The sequence below is a fragment of the Aythya ferina genome (assembly GCF_964211825.1).
Source record: "Aythya ferina genome assembly, chromosome: 10".
Taxonomy (NCBI): Eukaryota; Metazoa; Chordata; class Aves; order Anseriformes; family Anatidae; genus Aythya; species Aythya ferina.
Genome location: NC_140306.1, coordinates 1,693,754 through 1,712,828, shown reverse-complemented (window position 1 = coordinate 1,712,828; position 19,075 = coordinate 1,693,754). Strand labels below are relative to the sequence as shown.

Sequence of the window (19,075 nt, the reverse complement as noted above, 5' to 3'; positions counted from 1 at the left end):
ATGTAGATGGTAGAGCTCTTCCTTCCAAGGATGCTGTGCTCATCCATGCTTGAACAACGTGAGCTGGCGTTCTGCAAGTAGCCAGCTTTATTTTTATCCAGTGTGTTTTCTCTAAAGGGTGCTCAGCTTTAGGCTGTGTACGGGGAAGCAAGTTCCCCGCCAGCCCAACGTGCTGCTGAGGCATTAAGGGCCTGCTGCAGGTGCTGCCTTCCCAAACGTGGCCATGCCAAGTCGTGTGGGGGGGATGGCAGCATGAAGCATCTCCAGAAGGTTGTTCACAAAAGCAGGACTTTAATGACTGCCTTTGAGTGCACTTCATCCCACTGGAAAGTGTTTCTCTCTCTAATGACTATATAGGATGCTTAAATGTAAGCAGTGTGAGTGCTTTTTCCTCCTTTCTCCTCCTGATCCCACAAGCTGCATATTTTTTCACGTTTAGCTGAATCTGCAGCCCCATCACTCTTCATTGTGAACGTGGGGTCTTGCAGGTGGTGCCTGAGGTTCATCCCGCTGGACGTTACAGGAGGGCAATCGTGATATTAAGGGTTGTGTTCCCATGTCATAGCCCTCGGGATGGTCTGGGTGATAGGAAAGGACGAGCTGGGGCTCCAGCAAATTCCCTGGGACAGTCCCAGTGCAGAGGGACTTGTTTTCTGCCATATTTTCCTTCACCACGTTTAGCCATCTAACGTAGTCCTTTTGCCTCCTGTACCTCATTCCCCTTCTTTCCTTTCTTTTTATTGACTTTGGATCAACAAGTTAAGCTACATATCAGAACAAATGCCATGCCACAGGAGCGTTTTGTTTCCTAGCTTTCGATATTATCCATGATTTTTGCTCTTTTCCCGGAGGGAAGGGAAGAGCTCTGATTTCTGTAGCATCAACCTTTCTACTTTCTGACAAGTTAATCAAAAGTCAGGATATTAAATGAACAATCAGTTGAAATGTGCTGAATCACTGTCACCTTTACTCTGTATTCAGAGGCAGCATTTTCCTTTTTTAGCTTAGCCTTCAATCGAATCTGGCAATTTCTCAGTCTGCTTGCCTTAGAAGACTTATTAGTCTGACGCAGCCACCAGAGGCAATCAGTTAACAGCGCTCTGCTGCAGGCTGGTAGAAAAGGCTTCGCTGCTTCCCTGGTCCCATGCATTTTGTTTGTCAAAGGGTTTTTTTTTTCCACCTTTGAAATGAAATGTTTTATAACCTGCTAGAATTGAGCCAGATAGGAGATCTCCTGCTGAAGCTGCTAGGATAAGAAAGTGGTGGTGTCGATGTTTTCACAGAGCACTGCTGGGAGCGTACTGACAAATAGCATCTGAGTCACTGGGAAATTGTTTTTCATTAATTGTCCCTCTTTGGGTTCGTTTTTTTTTTTCTTTTTTCTCATTTGGAACACAGGAGAGGGGAAACACGTTTAATCCATGCTGATAAGCCTGGTATTGCATGAGAGGAACTGCTCCTAATCAGCAGCTTCAAGCAGGGATTACGATAATTATGTGGGAAGAAATGCAATTGAGAGAATTGCATTTAAAGGCGCTCTCCTTCAAGTCATGCAGCCAGGTGCCTCCTTGCCATGCAGGTGGGGCTGCTGTGAAGCCGAAGCCAGGGAACTGCATCTTCTGTCTGGGAGAAAGGTCTCGGGAGGAGTCTGCAGTGATCATTAGTAGTGAAATGTAGCGCGTAGGGTAGAAAGAAAGCTTCCAGGCTCAGAGGAGCCTCCTGATCTGGAGTGAATTGCCTATTCTGTGTTGCTGCTTAGTGCTCTAATGGATGCACTCTGTTTATTACTTGTTGTCTTCTATAAAATTTGAAGCCAACAAGCTGCTTCGGAGAGCAGCACGTTGCAAGCAAGCCCTGGAAGAGTCTTAAATTGCTTGTCCAGGCTCCTTGTAATGAAGTTCCAGTGAAATTAGAGCAATATACCATGCGGTGCAATTGCGGGTTGATGAACTTAATAAAACGTTATGATCCAAACATCAATTTGTATGCCTTTTTCCTGTCCTCCCCCCTGCCCTGGCTGTGACACTCTCCCTGCAGAATTTCCTACGCTGCCAGAACAACAAGACAAACTACAACTTGGTGTGCGAGACGCTCCAGTTTCTGGACTGCATCTGCGGAAGCACAACCGGAGGACTTGGGCTTCTTGGTCTGTACATAAACGAGAAAAACGTGGCGCTGATCAACCAGACACTGGAAAGTTTGACCGAGTACTGTCAGGGGCCATGCCACGAAAACCAGGTAACGTGTCTGTAGCTGGACAAAGCTCACCCCTGTTGCCCTGTGCCTGCAGCGTGTGCTCTGCTGGGCTCGGCTCTCAGCCTGCTCAGCTTGTGTTGTCTTACGCTGCTACTCACTTTGTTTGCCTGACAAAGCGATTTTGGTTTGGCTGTTTTTTTTCTTTATCAACTCATAACAGTCACCTTCTCCTTCTTGGGGCTTCCCCCAAGGAGTTAAACCACTCCAAGCATCAGTCAAAAATTTTCTGCTTCTGCTAGGATTTAAGTTCTTGTATTAGACATGACAGACAGGGAGAGTGGGAAATTTCTGTGCTTAAAATCCGTTAGAGTAAAATTGTCACTAAAACCAAGCCGTGTTGCCCATGGTAAATGAGGCCAGCAAGGAGGCCCCCAGCCAAGTGGGAGAAGCTGGAGCTCTGTGGCCTTGTTAATGACGGTGATAGCCCTGGGGTGGGGCTCAAGGCTCGTCTCAGATTTTGTCGTGTGGGTAGCCCCAGGTGCCTGTCGCTGCTGACCGCCTGTGCCAGCACAGGGGATGTGGTGCTGGCTCCGAGGAGCCTCTGCATGGCTGCCAGTGATATGTGACCCTGTGAGCAGCATGCTCTGGAGCAAGCGTGATGGTTTGAGCAATGATATTACAGAGAAGGCAACTGGGGAACGACAATAAATCGATAAATATCAGACTATCAGGTGAGGCGGTTACTGACCCACAGCTGGACCTGGTCTTTTCTGTGGTTCTGCGGCTAAATGGCTAAGAATGAATCCAGGAAAATGCTTTGTCTGGATAAGCAGGAGTTTGTAGCTGCTCCAGAACTGCAGTTTGCTCGAATGGGAAGGACCACAGGGCAAAGCAGCTGCACTGCCTGGCTCTGCTTTCCCACTTCATCGCCCCACCTCCTCGCCTGGTGTACAGCCGCGTTTTAGAGCAGCACCACCAATTAGGCAGTCCCATGCTTCTGCCCTTGCTCTGAATGTGATTCTTGCTATAATTGTTTCAATTAGGCAAATGAAGTCTGAAGTCTGAAAGTCTAGAATAACTGTAGATAACAAGAGATAGCTACGCCTAAATAATTTTCTAAACTCTGGCTGCTCTTTGGTATTGACTCAATAACACGCGCTCAGGATGCGTTAGAGGAGAATTTCTGCATTGGGCTGGCAAGGTCTGATCGTCATCTCTTCCTTTTAACACACAAGCCTCTGGGATTAGAAAATGGATATCTGCTGCTTTTCTGCATTTGCATTCTGTTGGAGTCTTAGTATGCTACAGAAAGACTAGAATATGACTTTTCCAAAGGTCTTTAAGAAAACCTGTCCTTTGAAGCACTTTTGTCTGTCCAATTGTAATTTACAGGAAAGCTAAACAAAGCGTAGTGGGGATGACAAAGATGCTCAGGTGAAATCGTATTTATGCAAAAAAATGCATGAAGCTTTACGTGTCCGTTTATATTTTATCTCTGTAATACAGACCACAGACTAGGTGGAGTCACCACCTTTAAATGTGAGAATGCATCTTTGCAGAGGAGCTCAATAAGAGAGCAAGGCTCTGCAGCTGGAAGGAGCAAGCTGCTGTCAGTTTGTACGTTTTAGTTACAGGCAGCTATAGGAGCAAGGTTACAGGGCAAGCATGAAGGATATGGAAAGTCACATTCTTTGATTAGATGGCTCTGAAGTTGGTGGTGTTTGGCACATCTAAACCAAAGATAACTCTCCCTAACCTTCGTAAAAGTGTTCTGCCTCAGCTATTTATTCAGCCTGAGCACTTTGGCATGTAAATACTTAGTTTATCAACTGTGTTGCTTTCTGCTTCCTGAGTCTGGGTGGTTTCAGTAGGGCACGCCATGGCTGATTATAGGAAAAGCTTGAAACAAAATGCTTTTATCTCTTGTTATTCCACTGTCTGGAGTATTGTGTTCAGTTATCCATCTTAAACAGCTTACCAGGTGATGAAAGAGCTAACTCTTCTGTTCTGGCTGCATCACTAGCCTAGGCTTCGTTTGTAGTTAGACAATTAGTGAAGTTTGATTAATTTTCTTTGGACAGAACTGCATTGCTACTCACGAGTCCAATGGTATTGACATCATCACAGCATTAATTCTCAATGATATCAACCCTTTGGGAAAAAAGAGGATGGACCTTGTATTGGAACTAAAGGCAAGTGAATGTTTTGTGTGATCTATGTTCACATAAGTGAGATGAAACATAATTTTATTGTTGGAATAATGTGGGTGTTAATTATATCCCAATAATCTCAAGTGCCAAAAAATTATTTGCATCAGAGAGCTGAACATAGTGCCCAAAGACTGTCTGTCACAGGCAATATCATATTTGAAATGATAACACGGAGTCACCAGTTTTCAGATGTGGGTGACTGCAGACAACCAAGATGTGCTGAGGAGTCCTGAAATGATTGCCCGATAAAAATTTAATTCCAATTAAAACTTCTCTGTTGGTGAGCTTTTACATGTACAATGGAAGTAAAATTTCTCGTGCTACATCTAGGTCCCTAATACTTTATTGCTGCTGTTAAACCAGTTGATGTTTAGCCATCAAGATTTTTTCATGGCTATTCATATTAATGCTGAAATAATTAGCCCTGGTGCTGTTTTCAAAATACCCTAGCAGGTTGTCTTCTGGCTACAGTAGTCACGGAGTACTCCTACTTCAGCATTTGTTTGAGGAGTATTTCCTCTCCGACTTATTGTCCTGTCGTATAGTGCAATGTCTCGTTGTTTTCCGCTGCCGACTCACACCATTATTATGGGTAGTGTGGCTTTTTTATTATTCTAAATAAAAAATGCTTTTAGACTCAATTAGCATTATACTTCAAAATTAAATACTTTTATTGGTTTTTATTGTCAGTCATGATGGATTTTAATCTTAATTGTTCGTATTAAAGTAGTCTGGTGCCTTGTGGTAGTTTCCCATTTCCTCCTCCGATTTCTTGGCATGAGCAGGTCGCAGAGTAATTTTCAGCTAAAAGCAGCGAAGCACGTCTGTGTCTTCAGCCTCGGCTGTCCTTTGATTTAATCAACAGAATCTTGAGTAAAGCTGAGCTGCACCATTGTGGGGTTGAAAGCCTGTAGTAATGCTGCAGCATTTTTAACACTACAGAATAATACACACAGCTTCAAAACCTCAGTATTTGAGAAATCTAAACCTTAATTTGGTGTTCGCTGATAAATAGGGTTTGGGAAGTAAACGGATTTTAAAAAACAAACAAGCAATAAAAAACCCACCTCGGTTGTACAGCCAAATAATTAGATGGGAGGGAGTGCTTGGCATGCTGAGGCTGTAGGAGCCCTGCCGTAGTTCCAGCCTGATGGCTCTGCCTCGCCTGCTGCTTGTGCTCCTAGAAACCAGGTATCTCGAGCCCTTCTGGGCAGTGAGTGTGGAGGAGCTGAAGCTGGGTACGCTCTGCTTGTGACTCCATGCAGTGACTGGTGGTGTTCTTCCTTCCCCTCAGAACAACGCTTCAAAGTTGCTCTTGGCAATCATGGAGAGCAGGCACGACAGCGAGAATGCAGAGAGGATCCTCTACAACATGAGGCCCAAGGAGCTGGTGAGTCCCCGGGCTGCACCGACACTCCTGCCTAGGTGTCGTGGGGAGAGTCCAGGCACTGCCCAGGAGGTCTGCATGCAGGTCGCAGACAACTACCAGTCCTGGCAAGGGATTGATTGACTGAACACGGTGTTTGCTGGGCATGGACATGGTTAGTCCCCAGAGAGCAGGAGCACTTTGGTTGGGCTGAGTGCTCTGGAGACAGCTGCTTTGCTGCTGCATAAAGAAGGGAAGAGAGCATCACCTCACACTTTGGAATCTGTGTAAAGAAATTATTTGTGCACAAAACAGATCTATTGTGGCCTAAAAGCTGTTCAGTAAACTCTAGCAGCATTTTGGGCTGCTTAATGTGTTAATTGGTGAAGACAGACATATTCAAAGTACCCCTGAAACACTGACAGCTCATCCAAGTGTGTGTAGTTACGGCAGGGGCCAAAGATCAGATGTGATGTAGTGTGCCATGAGCACAGCCCACAGCACATTACTTGGTGGGAAACAGAGAGTTTGGTTTCTCGTTTTGATAAGCCAGGCTGAAGATGTTGAGTTCAGGTCTCCTGTTTTATCCTGGATGTTGAAGCCCACTGCCCTTCCTCTTGAATGTGTATGCTCAGCTTCCTTTCACTTCTCTAAGAGCACCAAATGCCTTAGCAGACTTCAGCCCTCAAACTGAGCTGTCTCTTCATTGGCCTGTGTCTGTTTTTCTAGGTGGAAGTGATAAAGAAGGCATACCTACAAGGCGAAGTAGAATTTGAGGATGGAGAGAATGGGGAAGATCTTGCAGCATCTCCTCGGAACGTGGGGCACAACATTTATATATTAGCTCATCAGGTAGAATTGAATCCGCAGCATTTGTTAGCACTAAGTGACACAAATTGTGAATAGCAAGAGGTCTGCTTTTCACTGAAATTGTTTTAATGGCTCAGAGACAAACTCACTGCACGTTCTCTTTGTATAAGAGCCAAATCTTATCTTTAAAATAGTCAAAAATGAAACTTCTGTAATGAATAAGAAACTGTTCAGAGTTATAATGGGAGACAGGCAGCTTCTTGACCAAGGTTCTGAGGACACACGATTCAAGTTCTTGGCAGAACTGGGGAGCAAAATATTATTTTTCAGCTGTATCAGAAGTTACTTTCTACTTCCAAAGAAATTCTTCTCATGGATCGTTTAAACCTTAAGCAGAAATCCCACTCTGCTTTTATTGTTCATGCCACGTTCTCTGTCATCATTTACATTGGAGCTGGTCAGGTTCACTGCATTGATACAACGTGGTGTTGGAAAGGTCAAAGACCAAGGGGAGAAAAAAATTAAGGTCTATTTATATAACGATGCTACATAGATCCCTCCATTAGAGACTCCTTCTTCCTTTTGCATCTGAGAAAAAAAACACTGTCATTATGCTATAGAAGTAATTTAGAGCATCCAGAAGCATTTTCTTGAGCAGTGTTCTGTGAATCTGTTTTTTAGATGATGCAAACGTTCTCCTCCGTCCCTGCCTCAGCACTTGAGCAGTAAGCACACCTTTGAATTAGGGTGGGTGTAGAAGGATAGACTGAATGTGAATGGTCAGAAACTTTCACAAGTCAGGCAAACAGTGGGAGAAAATGGATAAAAGAGGAATACAGCATGGATATTAAAATATATATTGGAGTCTTTCTGACTTGCTCCCAAAATAGAGCTGCAGGGTGTCTGGTTGGAATAGAACAAGCCTTCTGTCAACTTTGCCCTTTCTTAGCAGCTGACTGCGTACTATGTCTTTTTTTATGCCAAAAATCAGAAATTTAATATCATAGAGAGACATCTGGTGTTTCCCACTCCCTTTGCATTCCTTTATTTTAGTTGGCTCGTCATAACAAAGAGCTGCAGAACATGCTGAAGCCGGGAGGTCAGATAGAGGGAGACGAGGCTCTGGAGTTTTATGCCAAGCACACGGCACAGATTGAGGTAAAGGGAAACACGGGGGGTGTGGGGAGATGTGGTCTTCTGGGGAAGAGCAGTTCACAAGGAAATCTGTGTAAGGAAACAACAGTTACATTATACATGATATTTTGATTGAACTGACTACCTGTGTGGACTGTCATCTTTGACATAAGAACTTTTTTTGACAGCCTCTGGGAGGGGAGCTATTTTTGAGCTGTCATGTGTGGGCTTTAAGATGGAGCTGAGCAGAGCTCTGTTGGCAGGAGGAAGTGTAACTTCACTTATGTTACATTTTGGCCGGTACCATTGCTTAATCCATAGTTAGCGATATCTTCTGCCATTCTTTCTGTATTAAAATGAGCGTTTGGCCTGTGGTACAGTCAATCTGAGATGCTTTTAAAAAGTAAAACATATACAAACACGGAGACTTCACAAAACTCTGTAATAAGCAAGATAAATATAACTGTTACTCCTTATACTTCCCTGCTCAATGTGTGGCTAAAACTTGCTAAGATTCCTGAATCGGGTGACCAGATTGTGCTGAAATTCAGAGCAGCTTTGGTGCAGGATTTGCTGGGCCCCTTGGAAATCCCAGCTCTGAGCAATATTGCCAGAATAAGACCACAGCATGGAAATTATCAATCTTGGAGCAAAATGTAGGCCTGCTTTGAAAGGTAAATTGGCTGAAGTCTCTGTCAAGCTGCTGTTCTACAGAAATGCATCCAAGTTCTACACGTAGCTGGTTTTAAAGGATGCAGAAAAAGAAAGCAGACAAACCAAGAAATAAAAACATGTTAAACTAGGGAAAACTCCAATAAGACTGTTGTTCAGATTGTCAGGTCGGACCGTACGATGGAGCAAATCGTCTTCCCTGTGCCCAGTATATGTGAATTCCTCACCAAGGAGTCCAAGCTGCGGATATATTACACCACGGAGAGGGATGAGCAAGGCAGTAAGATCAATGATTTCTTCATGAAATCAGAAGACCTCTTTAATGAGATGAACTGGCAAAAGAAATTGCGAGGTAAGTGGCTGTTACGAGTGCGGAGGGTTACCAGCAGAGTACTTAGGTCAGGTTTTAAAAATTTAAAACGTTGACTTGATAGCAGATGGTTCCCCAGTGTGGCAGCAACCTTGATGATTGTTTGAAAGAATCTGCTCCTCTGCACGATGGCAATATGCTGTAATGAAATCAAGCTTAACGCCACAGCAATATGGACCAACTGGAGGAGATCCAGGGGAGAGCAGTAAGAACGAGCACGGGTCATCTTTTTTAAGATGCAAGAGAAAGGAACACATTTGTGGAGGCTTCGCTTAAATGAGATGGCATTTGGTGGTAGGGAGAAATGAAGAGGGCCAAACTGAAGAAAGCAGTGGTCTGTTCTCCCTGCCTGTGCTGGGTGAACGCAGCAGTTCCCTTGCGTTGCAAGAAAGAGCAAGGCTGGGTAACGCAGCGCAGACGTGGGCTGCCTGTGGTGGGTATGGCATCTCCAGCAGTGGAGGTGTTTAAGAACAGGCTAAACACAAGCTTTCCAGTGATAATTAAAGTTAATCCTTTCTATAGGCAACAAGTAAACTAGAGGACGTGCTGATTCCTTCCAGCCCTGCGATGCTCAGATATCTGAATGCAAATATTTTCAAGCACTGCTTTCCCTCTGAGGTTCCCACTGGCAGCTAGGAAAACTTTTAAATCTATATTTTACTCCTTACAGTGCCACCATCTAGCTTGTTTGATTAAAATTATAAAAAATAAAAAAGATTATTTTTTTGCTGAAGGAGAAATGTCGTGCACCAGGCTCAGTTTCAGTGGGCAGTGGTTAGAATTTACCAACATTGCCACTCGGAAATGTCAGATAAAGTGGTTATTTCCTCCTTGAGTCAACATCTGCCATCTGATACCCCACTTGTTCCCCGTGCTTGAATCAGCTAAAGACCAGTTATTAGTGCAAGAGCGCAAAGAGTTCAAGACTGCCCCCGAAACCTGCCTGCAGGGCTGAACAAATCCACAGCGGTGTGGTGGCAAAGCTTTTCCCCGATGGAGACGTTGGTGGTACTCAGTCAACACTGCATATAGTAGGGGGGAAAAGGGTTGAGAAGGGTTCAGAAGATCGTTCTTGTTTTGAAGGTTACTTGTAATGAAATTATTCCCCTTGTTGCAACCTCCAATTGCGTTTTGCCCTTTCGATCTGCACCTCTGAGAAAAGCCTGGATTCTCTCCGTTTGTTGTTAGGGTGCTTAGGCTCCGTTCACGACAGAGCTAATGGTGTCTTGCACATTTGGCAACAGAAACTCAGTATTTGCTTCAGATAGTTGGGGCATATGTATTTCTATGTTTTCTTCTAATAAAGAAAAGCAATTGTAATTTTGTTTAAAATTATCAAGATCAGATATAGGCGGGACAGCCTGAAACTTGATCAGCTCTATTTAAATTTAGCTCTACTGAAATTTTTCATTTTTATGAATACTACAGTAGAGCTATTTCCACTTAACAATGGATTAATACTTCTGTCAGCATCAAAACCCCCCAGTAAGCTGCTTCCTAAAATGACTTCTAAGAACTCTACAAGAAAGATAGTTATGACATGTTAAACAAATGGGCAACTTTGTGTTTGGCAGCATCCATATATTCTGTTGGATTTTGCTGTTTAAGTCTAGATTTCTGGGTTACTTTAGTTGTCTTCAAGGCAATCTCCAAGCAAGCTGTGAAGATACCCAAAATTAACAGCAGGCTGCAAATTAATCAAGATCTATATGCAGAAGTGGAGAATACTTGTTTTTTCTTTGAAGAACTGGAATTTTTCATTAAGATTATAATCCTGTTACACCGTGCAGAAAATCATTCAGTCTGTCTCCTAATATTCTGGTTTTGTTAGGCCTCTGACTGATAGCCCACATTTATACATCTTCAACGCAGGTTTGTGTTTTTGTGACATGACAGGCTGGCAGTGCTGTGTTGTGCTCATGTGATCCACTCACAGTTTATTGAAACCTGAGAAAGACATCAGCCCGAGACGTTAAACTTGGCAAGAAACTTTTCTCTAAAAGTCTTTAAAGATTATTTCCACCCCTCTTCAGCTCCTGGGGCAAACTCATGATCTGAGCACCGTAAGTCTCTTGAGGTTTTAATAAGGAACTCAGAGGAGCCTGCCAAAACCAGGTGGAGGTGCTTCATAGGGCAGGTAGCCTGTGCCCACCCCCAAATAGCAGTGTAAGGTAAAACCTGGAATTTTGTAATGACCTTTGTGTAAGAATTACATACAAATTGATTCAACCTGCTTACAAAATCACTCAGAAAAAAAACAGATTGGGAAGAGAAGTAATACAGAATGCAATGCCTCATATATTCAGGACACTGCCACATCTCATTCCATCGAAGCTTAACGTGTGCCTTGCTAATCAGGTGCAACGAAGCTTTTATTCTTACAGTGACTGGGTGCCTTTTTGTCGTCCTTTCCTTTACATTCAGCTGTTCAATGCATATGCTTTTTATGTGCATTTCAAGTCAGTATAATGAAGCATTGTATAACTCTTTTAACCCACTTTTTTGCTTAGGATGCTAGACGAGGTGATTTACTGAAGAGAGGTGGTGATGACTGTGATGCTCAGAACTGCAGCATTCGTTAATTTACTCTTCTTTGCAGCCTCAGAGTTTGCATTTTAATCTTCCCTAAATTTCACTGTGAGCTTCTTTGCCTTTGCTCTTCGGTATCTGTGTGTGTTACCTCGTTTCAAAAGGGAAAAGTATTCCTTTCTTTGGAAGAATTTTTAATAGATTTTTCACTACTGTAGATTTCAGGAGTACACAATTTGCTGCACAATAAGCCTGCAGGAGCTAAATTCTGGGGGATTTTGCCTTGATGCAGAGGGAATTACTGTGAGGCTGCTTTTTAGCTGTCCTTTTCATCTTCTTGTCCATGACCACTTCAGAAAATGAATCTTTCTGCTTTTGTGCCTCTTGATTCTAGCTGCAGAGATTATTAATTTTAATAAGACTTTTTTAAAGGCATTTGTATGTATTTGAAAATACACAGCTATTTAACTGTACCCCGAGCTCTGTGCGGTTACATATGTGCCCTTTGCCCACGGTACAGAGGGAAGGCTAGCTGAGCTTCAACTGGTTTATTATTTTGGGGCTATATTGGTTTATTATCAGCTTGAAGTAAAGTTGTTTTATTTGCTTGGCAGCCAGTCCTAAACATTTTAGCTTTATTGTTATGTCACTATGCTGCATTTTGTGTCTTAATTGTGCACCTAGGCCTTTGCTGTGTTGTTTCTGGCTTGCTGCAGTGGAAAGGAAGCCTGAATGTGGGCAGGCACTGCGGGCAGGGGAGCTGCTGCCAGCAGCAGTAGCAGCACAGCTGGGAGGGATGGGGCTGAATCTCACCGATGCGAACGTGTACACATTTTCTTCCTCCTAATCGTTCTCTGTGTGACTCTGAGTACAAAGTACGTTATTAGGGGAAACCTGAAGTCCTTGACCTCCTGTATTTCTGAACTTGTTCTCACGCTGCTGCTAAATCAATTCATGCTAGGAAATGCTTTCCTTTTTAACATTAGTCCTTTGCCTTAAAGCACGATCTAAGAAACTGGAGGTACCCCAAAGATAAAGAGTAATCAAATAAACTTCAGAATAAGCAATGAATACTAGTGCTGGTGATGCTGTGCTTTTGGGCAAGCTGAAAATAATCAGCTTGATGGAAATGTGTTTTTGTTTTTTGTTTTTTAATATAGACATCTTGTTTTTTTAAAATGCTCCATTATTAATAAGAATTATTTTTGTTGTTTTGCAGCTCAGCCTTTCCTGTACTGGTGTGCTCGCAACATGTCCTTCTGGAGCAGTATTTCCTTTAACCTGGCTGTCCTTATGAACTTGCTTGTAGCATTTTTCTATCCATTCAAAGGAATTCGAGGAGGTACCAATATTTGACATATAAAAATATATGAACAAATAAGGTCTGATGAGCCAAATCCTGTCCCCCGTTTGTCTGCACATCCCTATTAACTTCAGTAGAGACTGTAGAACAGAAATTGTCTTTTTTTAATTGCTTTGATTTAAATTGTGCTATTTTCTGACTTTTTCTTGGGGCATTTGTAAAGAAAATGTAGAGCTATGCTTTTTCCTAGGGTAAAGATTACCAAAGACAGACATCTACTTTTAATTACTTGACTGTTCTACTTCGTTTTAAAATTCTGTAACTAAGTATTGAACTAAGAATACGAGAAATGTTAATTTATTGCTATCCTTGGACTTGCATTTTTTTTTAATGCCATTTACATAAACCTTCATGGCTACATAGCGCATCAGGAGGTCTGTGAGTGTTGTACAGGGTTGGGTGCGGGAGCTTGCCTTGAGTTCTGGCAGGTGAGACGTATGAGAAGTGACCTGCCTCGTGCCTTGGAGGTTGCTGGAGGATCAAGAATAGGAGCTTGGTTCCCCTCCTGTTGCAGCCTCCTCAGGAGCACCTTACCTCTGCGAGTGCTGCGAGCAGAGGTTGCCTTAGGGAGCGCGGAAGAGTGCGCCAGCCTCGTCTCCTGGCTCAGGAACAACCTGCATTTCCCTGCCATAAGTGGGTAGCAGCTGGGCCTGCCATCATCTCTAACATAAAGTATGGGTTAACATGTGTGGCTCATGGGAGATTGCACAATCTTGCTGTAATAGCTCTCATGGAAGTTGCTTTTGATCCAAACAGTGGGTTTGTGCGACGGTGGTGGTTCTTAGAGCCAATTCAGTAAATACTTCCAATAGAAGCTGATTAGATTCAGCTGCTCTTCCTTACATTCAGCCTCTGCAAAGAGACGCACCCTAGGGCAGATTGATTGGTGGATTCATGTCAGCAAGAATCAGAAAATCTGGAGAAATATTCCTGCAAAGGCTCTGTCACAGCTATTGCTTGCAAAGCTGGTATGGAGGATGCATCTGGGTGGGAGCTTTTTCCACATCTCTGTCAACTGGGGTATAAAAGGACCCCAAAAGTAAAACCCCGTCCTGGAAAGGGTTATTCGTGTTCAAACTTTCACTTCCCTTTCTTAAATGTTCATGATGCAACAGGGCCAGATAGATGCTTATCTCTTCCCATTGAACTTCCCTCGGCCTCTTTCTCTTGCTGATAGCTAACTACAGAGCCTACAGAAAATACAGCTGAAGGGCAGCAGTAGCCTCAACGCAGGAAAGTTATCGTCTGGGCTCTGTGTGCAACATAAAAGCCACTTCACACTCCCTGCGGCTCACCAGTTAATTTGAGGAGAGCTGTCATTTTGTCCAGGTAGTGTTTGGTGGTAGCTGACTTAGCAGGGGAATAAAGACAATGAGCACGGAAGGCTGGTTCTGGGCTTCTCCATCCTGAGTATGCTTAGGTAAAGTGTGTGGGAAACTACGGGATATATTAGGCCAAAGTCTGCTGATCCTGAGAGAGGGAAGAGGATAGATAACTTCTGGAACAGGTTTGGGTTTCAGCAGCTGTACCTCTGTGTCACACTGTGGGATGGCAGACCTCGGGGTCACGCCACTTCCCTTCTGGCCAGCAGCTGGTTGAAAGGGCTTAACCAGCATGAAGAGCAGCTGAATTTTCTGTCTCCAGTCTCAAAGATCACAAGTTAAAATTTAAAAGTCTGAATTAATGGCTGCTAGCAAAGCTGGTAATTAAACAAGTTTGTTGAGACTACAAGTTGCAAGACTGGGGGGTGCGGAGAATCATTTGGCATTTTGTACGTGCCCTACCCTGCATATTTGAAATACTTTATCAGGTAACATTTTGATAAAATCTCTTCCTCTATGAGTTACAATCAGCCATGTAAATAATAAATATGTGTGTATTTATTTTAGCCTTAAAGTTGGACTTCTGAAAACAGAGCAGCTGGGGGAAGTTCTCTGTGTCCCGAGTAGCTCAGACGCGCTGATCCGAGCAGCTGATCAGCATGTGGCTGTAGCAGGAGTTGTACAACTTCTGACTTGAGGAGCAGAAACAAAACTGGATGCATGGGATTGGGTACTGAAACTGCGGGAATTCCAGAGAGACAGAACTTCCCTGCAAGTTCTGGGTTACGCCATCCTCCTGCCAGCAGGCTTGTAGTGGAGCCCACGTGCTCACAGCAGGCGCTTTCAGGGCAGATCGGGTGTGGACCTCGGTGTCAAGTGAACGCTGTCTTGATGATCTTCCTTTTCCAAGGGCAGACAGCACTTCCAGTTTGCTCCCAGTCTCTTTCTGTCCCTAGGAATGAGAAGCAAGCCTAGGCCCAGAACCCACTCTTCTGTGAGTGCTCTCCTGGTCCCTGAGCCCCGTTACAGTCTTTATCTTTTGGTCCTTGTTCTCATGGTGATGGGCAGCCCACGTGTAGGTGTGTGTCACCAGCAACACCAAGGACTTCGTTAATTCTAGTTACTTTTGCAGGCCGGCAAAGGCAAGGGGATCTTGCCTTTCTCTTTGTCAAGGTACCATTTTCTTGAAGAAAAGCATTTTTAATGCAAGTTTTAAGAAAAAGATGTCTCATATTCTGCATAAACCTAGGTTAAACAGTATTTCAGGCTGGGTATTTTTCATGGTTCTTTGAGAAGTGTATTTTTAGATACACAGGCTGATGTTATGTAAGCAGGCAGTCTCATGGGACAGTCTAAATAGAACCAGAAATAGCAAGAGATGAAAAAAAAATGGTGCAAGGTTTTTTACCAAAAGCATAATAGGAGACTCAGGATGAATATGTGAATCGGGACCTGGACGTATTTGTTGTCTTTCTTCACCTCCATATTCAATCATCTACAGAGTACGCTAAAATGAAGAATCCTGTAATACTGTTTATCATTTACATAATGCTTTAGTAATAAGTTTGTAATTAAGCTCTGCTGAAGGCGCTGGGCTCAGACATTCCACTTAGCACTTTGAAATCAGTAACGTCTGAACACGAGGATTAATGGCGCTCCACCAAAGATAAGATAAAATGGCATTTATTTGGCTATTTTGATTTTGTTTTGCTTGGTATACAAAGTCTTGAGACATTATTTGTTTTGTTCTCCTTCATCCTAGGTACACTAGAGCCCCACTTGTCAGGCCTGCTGTGGACAGCGATGCTGATATCTCTGGCTATAGTCATAGCTCTTCCTAAGCCCCATGGTATCAGAGCCTTAATAGCTTCTACAATATTACGCCTAATATTTTCAGTTGGTTTACAACCTACTTTATTTCTTCTGGGTGCATTCAATGTAAGTATCAAGTTGGTTTTTTTTTTTTTTTTGAAGTTCTGTTGCTTCTTATGTAAGGGCTCCTTACCTGCTCCTGAAGGCAAAAATAGGCTGGAACACTGTGGCAGAACTGGGGTAAGGAGTCGTTCCCTCCTTGGTCGTTGCTAGCAGAAGTACTTTGCTGCTGCTCATTTAATTCTGCTTCCCGAAGCCGGAGAGCTCTAAGGTCTCGCTCAGTTTTGTCACAGTCTCGTAACAGCTCCCACCCCAGCCAGAAATGTAAAGAAGTCTCTGTGACCCTCCAGCACTCGGATGTTCGCTCAAACCCGTCTCCTGCTCAGCAACTGAGCTGCAGTATTTACGGGATTGTGTAAGATGTACTAAACAATGCATTTCCCAAATGTCTGTCTGCAGTCTACCTGCCAGCCAAGAGCTGACACTAAGCAGTTTTGCTACAGTAACGTGTGGACTGAGTATGTAAACTGAGCTGCCAGAAAACTTCATTAATGCTCAAACCCGGATACTTGTGGTTTCTAGGCAAGTAAGCCAAAAATGTTTCTTTGACTGAGTCAGCAGGAGCTGTGCAAAGATGCATCTTCTTGAAGCGTTGGCCTTTATTACAAAGTGCTCAGCTTTAACGTGCATCATTTAATAGTGTTCCTTGTCTTCAAAATGTCACCAAGTGCCGTGTGCTAAAGAATCAGGGTTGCATTGTTAGGATTGTTGCTGCTGTTGTTAATTGCAGAGTTTAGCAGGTTCCAGGTAAATCGAAGGCAGCTCTCCTTCAGTGCTGATGGCTGGGGCTACACAGGAGGATTCCTGTGTGCATGATCTGAGAGAGAAATGCTGAGGCAATCTGGAGCGCTCACTTATTAGTGAGCGGTAGGGGCTGCTTCAGAAATGTAAGGGCTGCTGGAGGCTAGCAAGTAATTTGATTGCAGAAAGTGCAGAGCTTAGAGGGTTTTTTTAGGGCAGTTTACCTCTCACACCAGGGAGTGTTCTTACTTTCTTCTTTAAATCTTGAAGTCCTGATGCCCTTTGACAACTGGCTGGGGACAGGAGTCGATGTTCCTGTTTTATAGACGTCTTCAGTTTTAGTTTTGGCTCACTGTCTCAGCTGTGCAGAAAGCAGCCGTTGACTGACACGTAAAATGCTGGCATGTAACAGCCAATTCAGCACTGTTGTTGATGTTGCCATATAGCTGAGTTACCACCAGCTTTGAAAAATTGCCTTTTTTCCTGCAGGCTATGTCTTGCAACTAATTTATGATTAATCTTTCCTTAGGTTTGTAATAAAATCATTTTTCTGATGAGTTTTGTGGGCAACTGTGGAACCTTCACTAGAGGATACAAGGCAATGATCATGGATGTAGAGTTTCTTTATCATCTGCTGTACCTCCTGATTTGTGCTCTGGGGCTTTTTGTACATGAATTCTTTTACAGCTTGTTGGTAGGTATTCATTTTGTCTTCAGAATGTTTTTCTTCCTATGTGCTTGTAAAGTCCCACCTGGATGTCACCCACTGCTTGCTTTCTGCTTTACAACCGGACGCTGTCGTGCAGGCACTCTTTTGAAAATGGGGCTCTGGTGGTGTCGCTTAGAAGTTACTGTGGGAGGCTACAAGATCCCTGCCCTATCTCCTCTTCCTGATTTTTACAGACAGTTTACAGACAGATGGAGAACTTTTGTTCTTAAGCATATTATGCCAGACACCTATTTAAGGTTTAGTTAAAACTGCTTGTTACAGTAAATGTGTATGCACTTTCAACAAAGGTATTTAGTATTTCCCTTCGTGGTAGTTAGTCCTCATCTCGGACACTAAGGTCTGTAGGCTCTCTAGGTTAGAGGTACTGCTTGTGGCCCTGCTCTGACTTCCAAGATGATAAACCATTTTAAATTGGTGTGACTCCAGGTAATATCACTACCTGGTGAAGGTTTAAGTTCTTTAAGGTCACATCAGCTCCTGCATGAGAAAAAAATCATTGAAAAATCTAACCGTAGAAAATGTAACTGAGCAGCAGGTGCTTGAGGGGTTACTATGCTGTGAGTTGTTTTTTTTTTGTTTTGTTTTGTTTTTTAATAAAAAAGTATTCTAAAATATTAATCTCTTTAAAAAATAGGTTTACTAGACACACAGCCTAGAAGATACTGATATTAACAGGGAAAACTAACTATATAACGTAGTGTTCATGTAGCTACAGCTGTACTCTAGGCCTCACACAACTGACAGGGATGCCTGGCATATGTGTTTTTTCTGTTTGGGGTGGAATTCATCCTGTGCAGTGCAATTCTTCTAAGAATAAGCAGTTAAAGGAGTATATCTAGTGTTGGTGGAGAAAATGTGTCACTTGTAATGCAAACCCAAAATCTCATTCAGAGCTCTCTATTTTCATCCCTTTGTTTGATGTCTGCTGCATCCTCTGGTATCTGCATTGCTTATTTTCTGTATTCACATAGGTCCAAATTAACAAATACCTGTCCTCTCGCTGTCAACCAGCACAGAGCCAGCAACCTGCCTGGGCTGTGCTCGTGCCATGTCACAGGCCCAGAGGAGTGAGAAATTAAAAGACATTTAAATGGAAAATTTTCTTCCCAACTCTAATTTGGGTGAAAATATTGCTCACTGTTAGTGTGCCACGAAAGATACTGGTAGTACACATGAAAAACAGCCTTTGATTTTGTTTGTTGTCCCCAGCTGTTTGACTTGGTGTACCGAGAGGAGACCTTGCTGAACGTCATCAAAAGTGTCACTCGCAATGGGCGCTCCATCATCCTGACGGCTGTTCTTGCGCTCATCTTGGTGTACCTCTTCTCCATCGTGGGGTACCTGTTCTTCAAAGATGACTTCATCCTGGAAGTAGACAAGCTCCCGAACGAAACATTATTGCCAGGTTGGTAGCAGTGGCTCATTTTGACTGTTGAAGAAAGTAATGGACTTTTGTTCCCCAGAGCATGCTGAGTGTCTTCCATTTTTTGTGAGAGATTCTGGCTATCTCACAGGTTTGACAGTTTCTTTCTTACCAAGCACTCTGCTTAAATAAATAAAACAGATTGGAGCAAATGGATACCAAATTTACCCTTTAAATTTTGACAAGATGCTGTAATCCACTGCAACATATAGAGAGGTGGGGTAGCAGAACCCCTGAAGACAGCACTCGGGCTTTTCTGCACACATTGAAGATTTCT

The 19,075-nt window shown here is 43.3% G+C and overlaps 1 protein-coding gene across 8 annotated transcripts in view; it reads left to right on the top strand.

The window, feature by feature from the left end:
• The window catches only part of ITPR1 (inositol 1,4,5-trisphosphate receptor type 1), a 160,876-nt gene that overhangs the window by 119,869 nt on the left and 21,932 nt on the right, over positions 1 to 19,075 (top strand). For all 8 annotated transcript variants that reach the window (XM_084530751.1, XM_084530747.1, XM_084530746.1 and 5 more), the window contains 10 exons: positions 2,038 to 2,238; positions 4,278 to 4,388; positions 5,701 to 5,796; positions 6,502 to 6,624; positions 7,636 to 7,740; positions 8,548 to 8,740; positions 12,507 to 12,629; positions 15,735 to 15,910; positions 17,175 to 17,339; positions 18,585 to 18,780. In XM_084530751.1, coding sequence (XP_084386877.1) covers positions 2,038 to 2,238; positions 4,278 to 4,388; positions 5,701 to 5,796; positions 6,502 to 6,624; positions 7,636 to 7,740; positions 8,548 to 8,740; positions 12,507 to 12,629; positions 15,735 to 15,910; positions 17,175 to 17,339; positions 18,585 to 18,780 — 1,489 coding nt within the window. The remainder of the gene's footprint in view (positions 1 to 2,037; positions 2,239 to 4,277; positions 4,389 to 5,700; positions 5,797 to 6,501; positions 6,625 to 7,635; positions 7,741 to 8,547; positions 8,741 to 12,506; positions 12,630 to 15,734; positions 15,911 to 17,174; positions 17,340 to 18,584; positions 18,781 to 19,075) is intronic.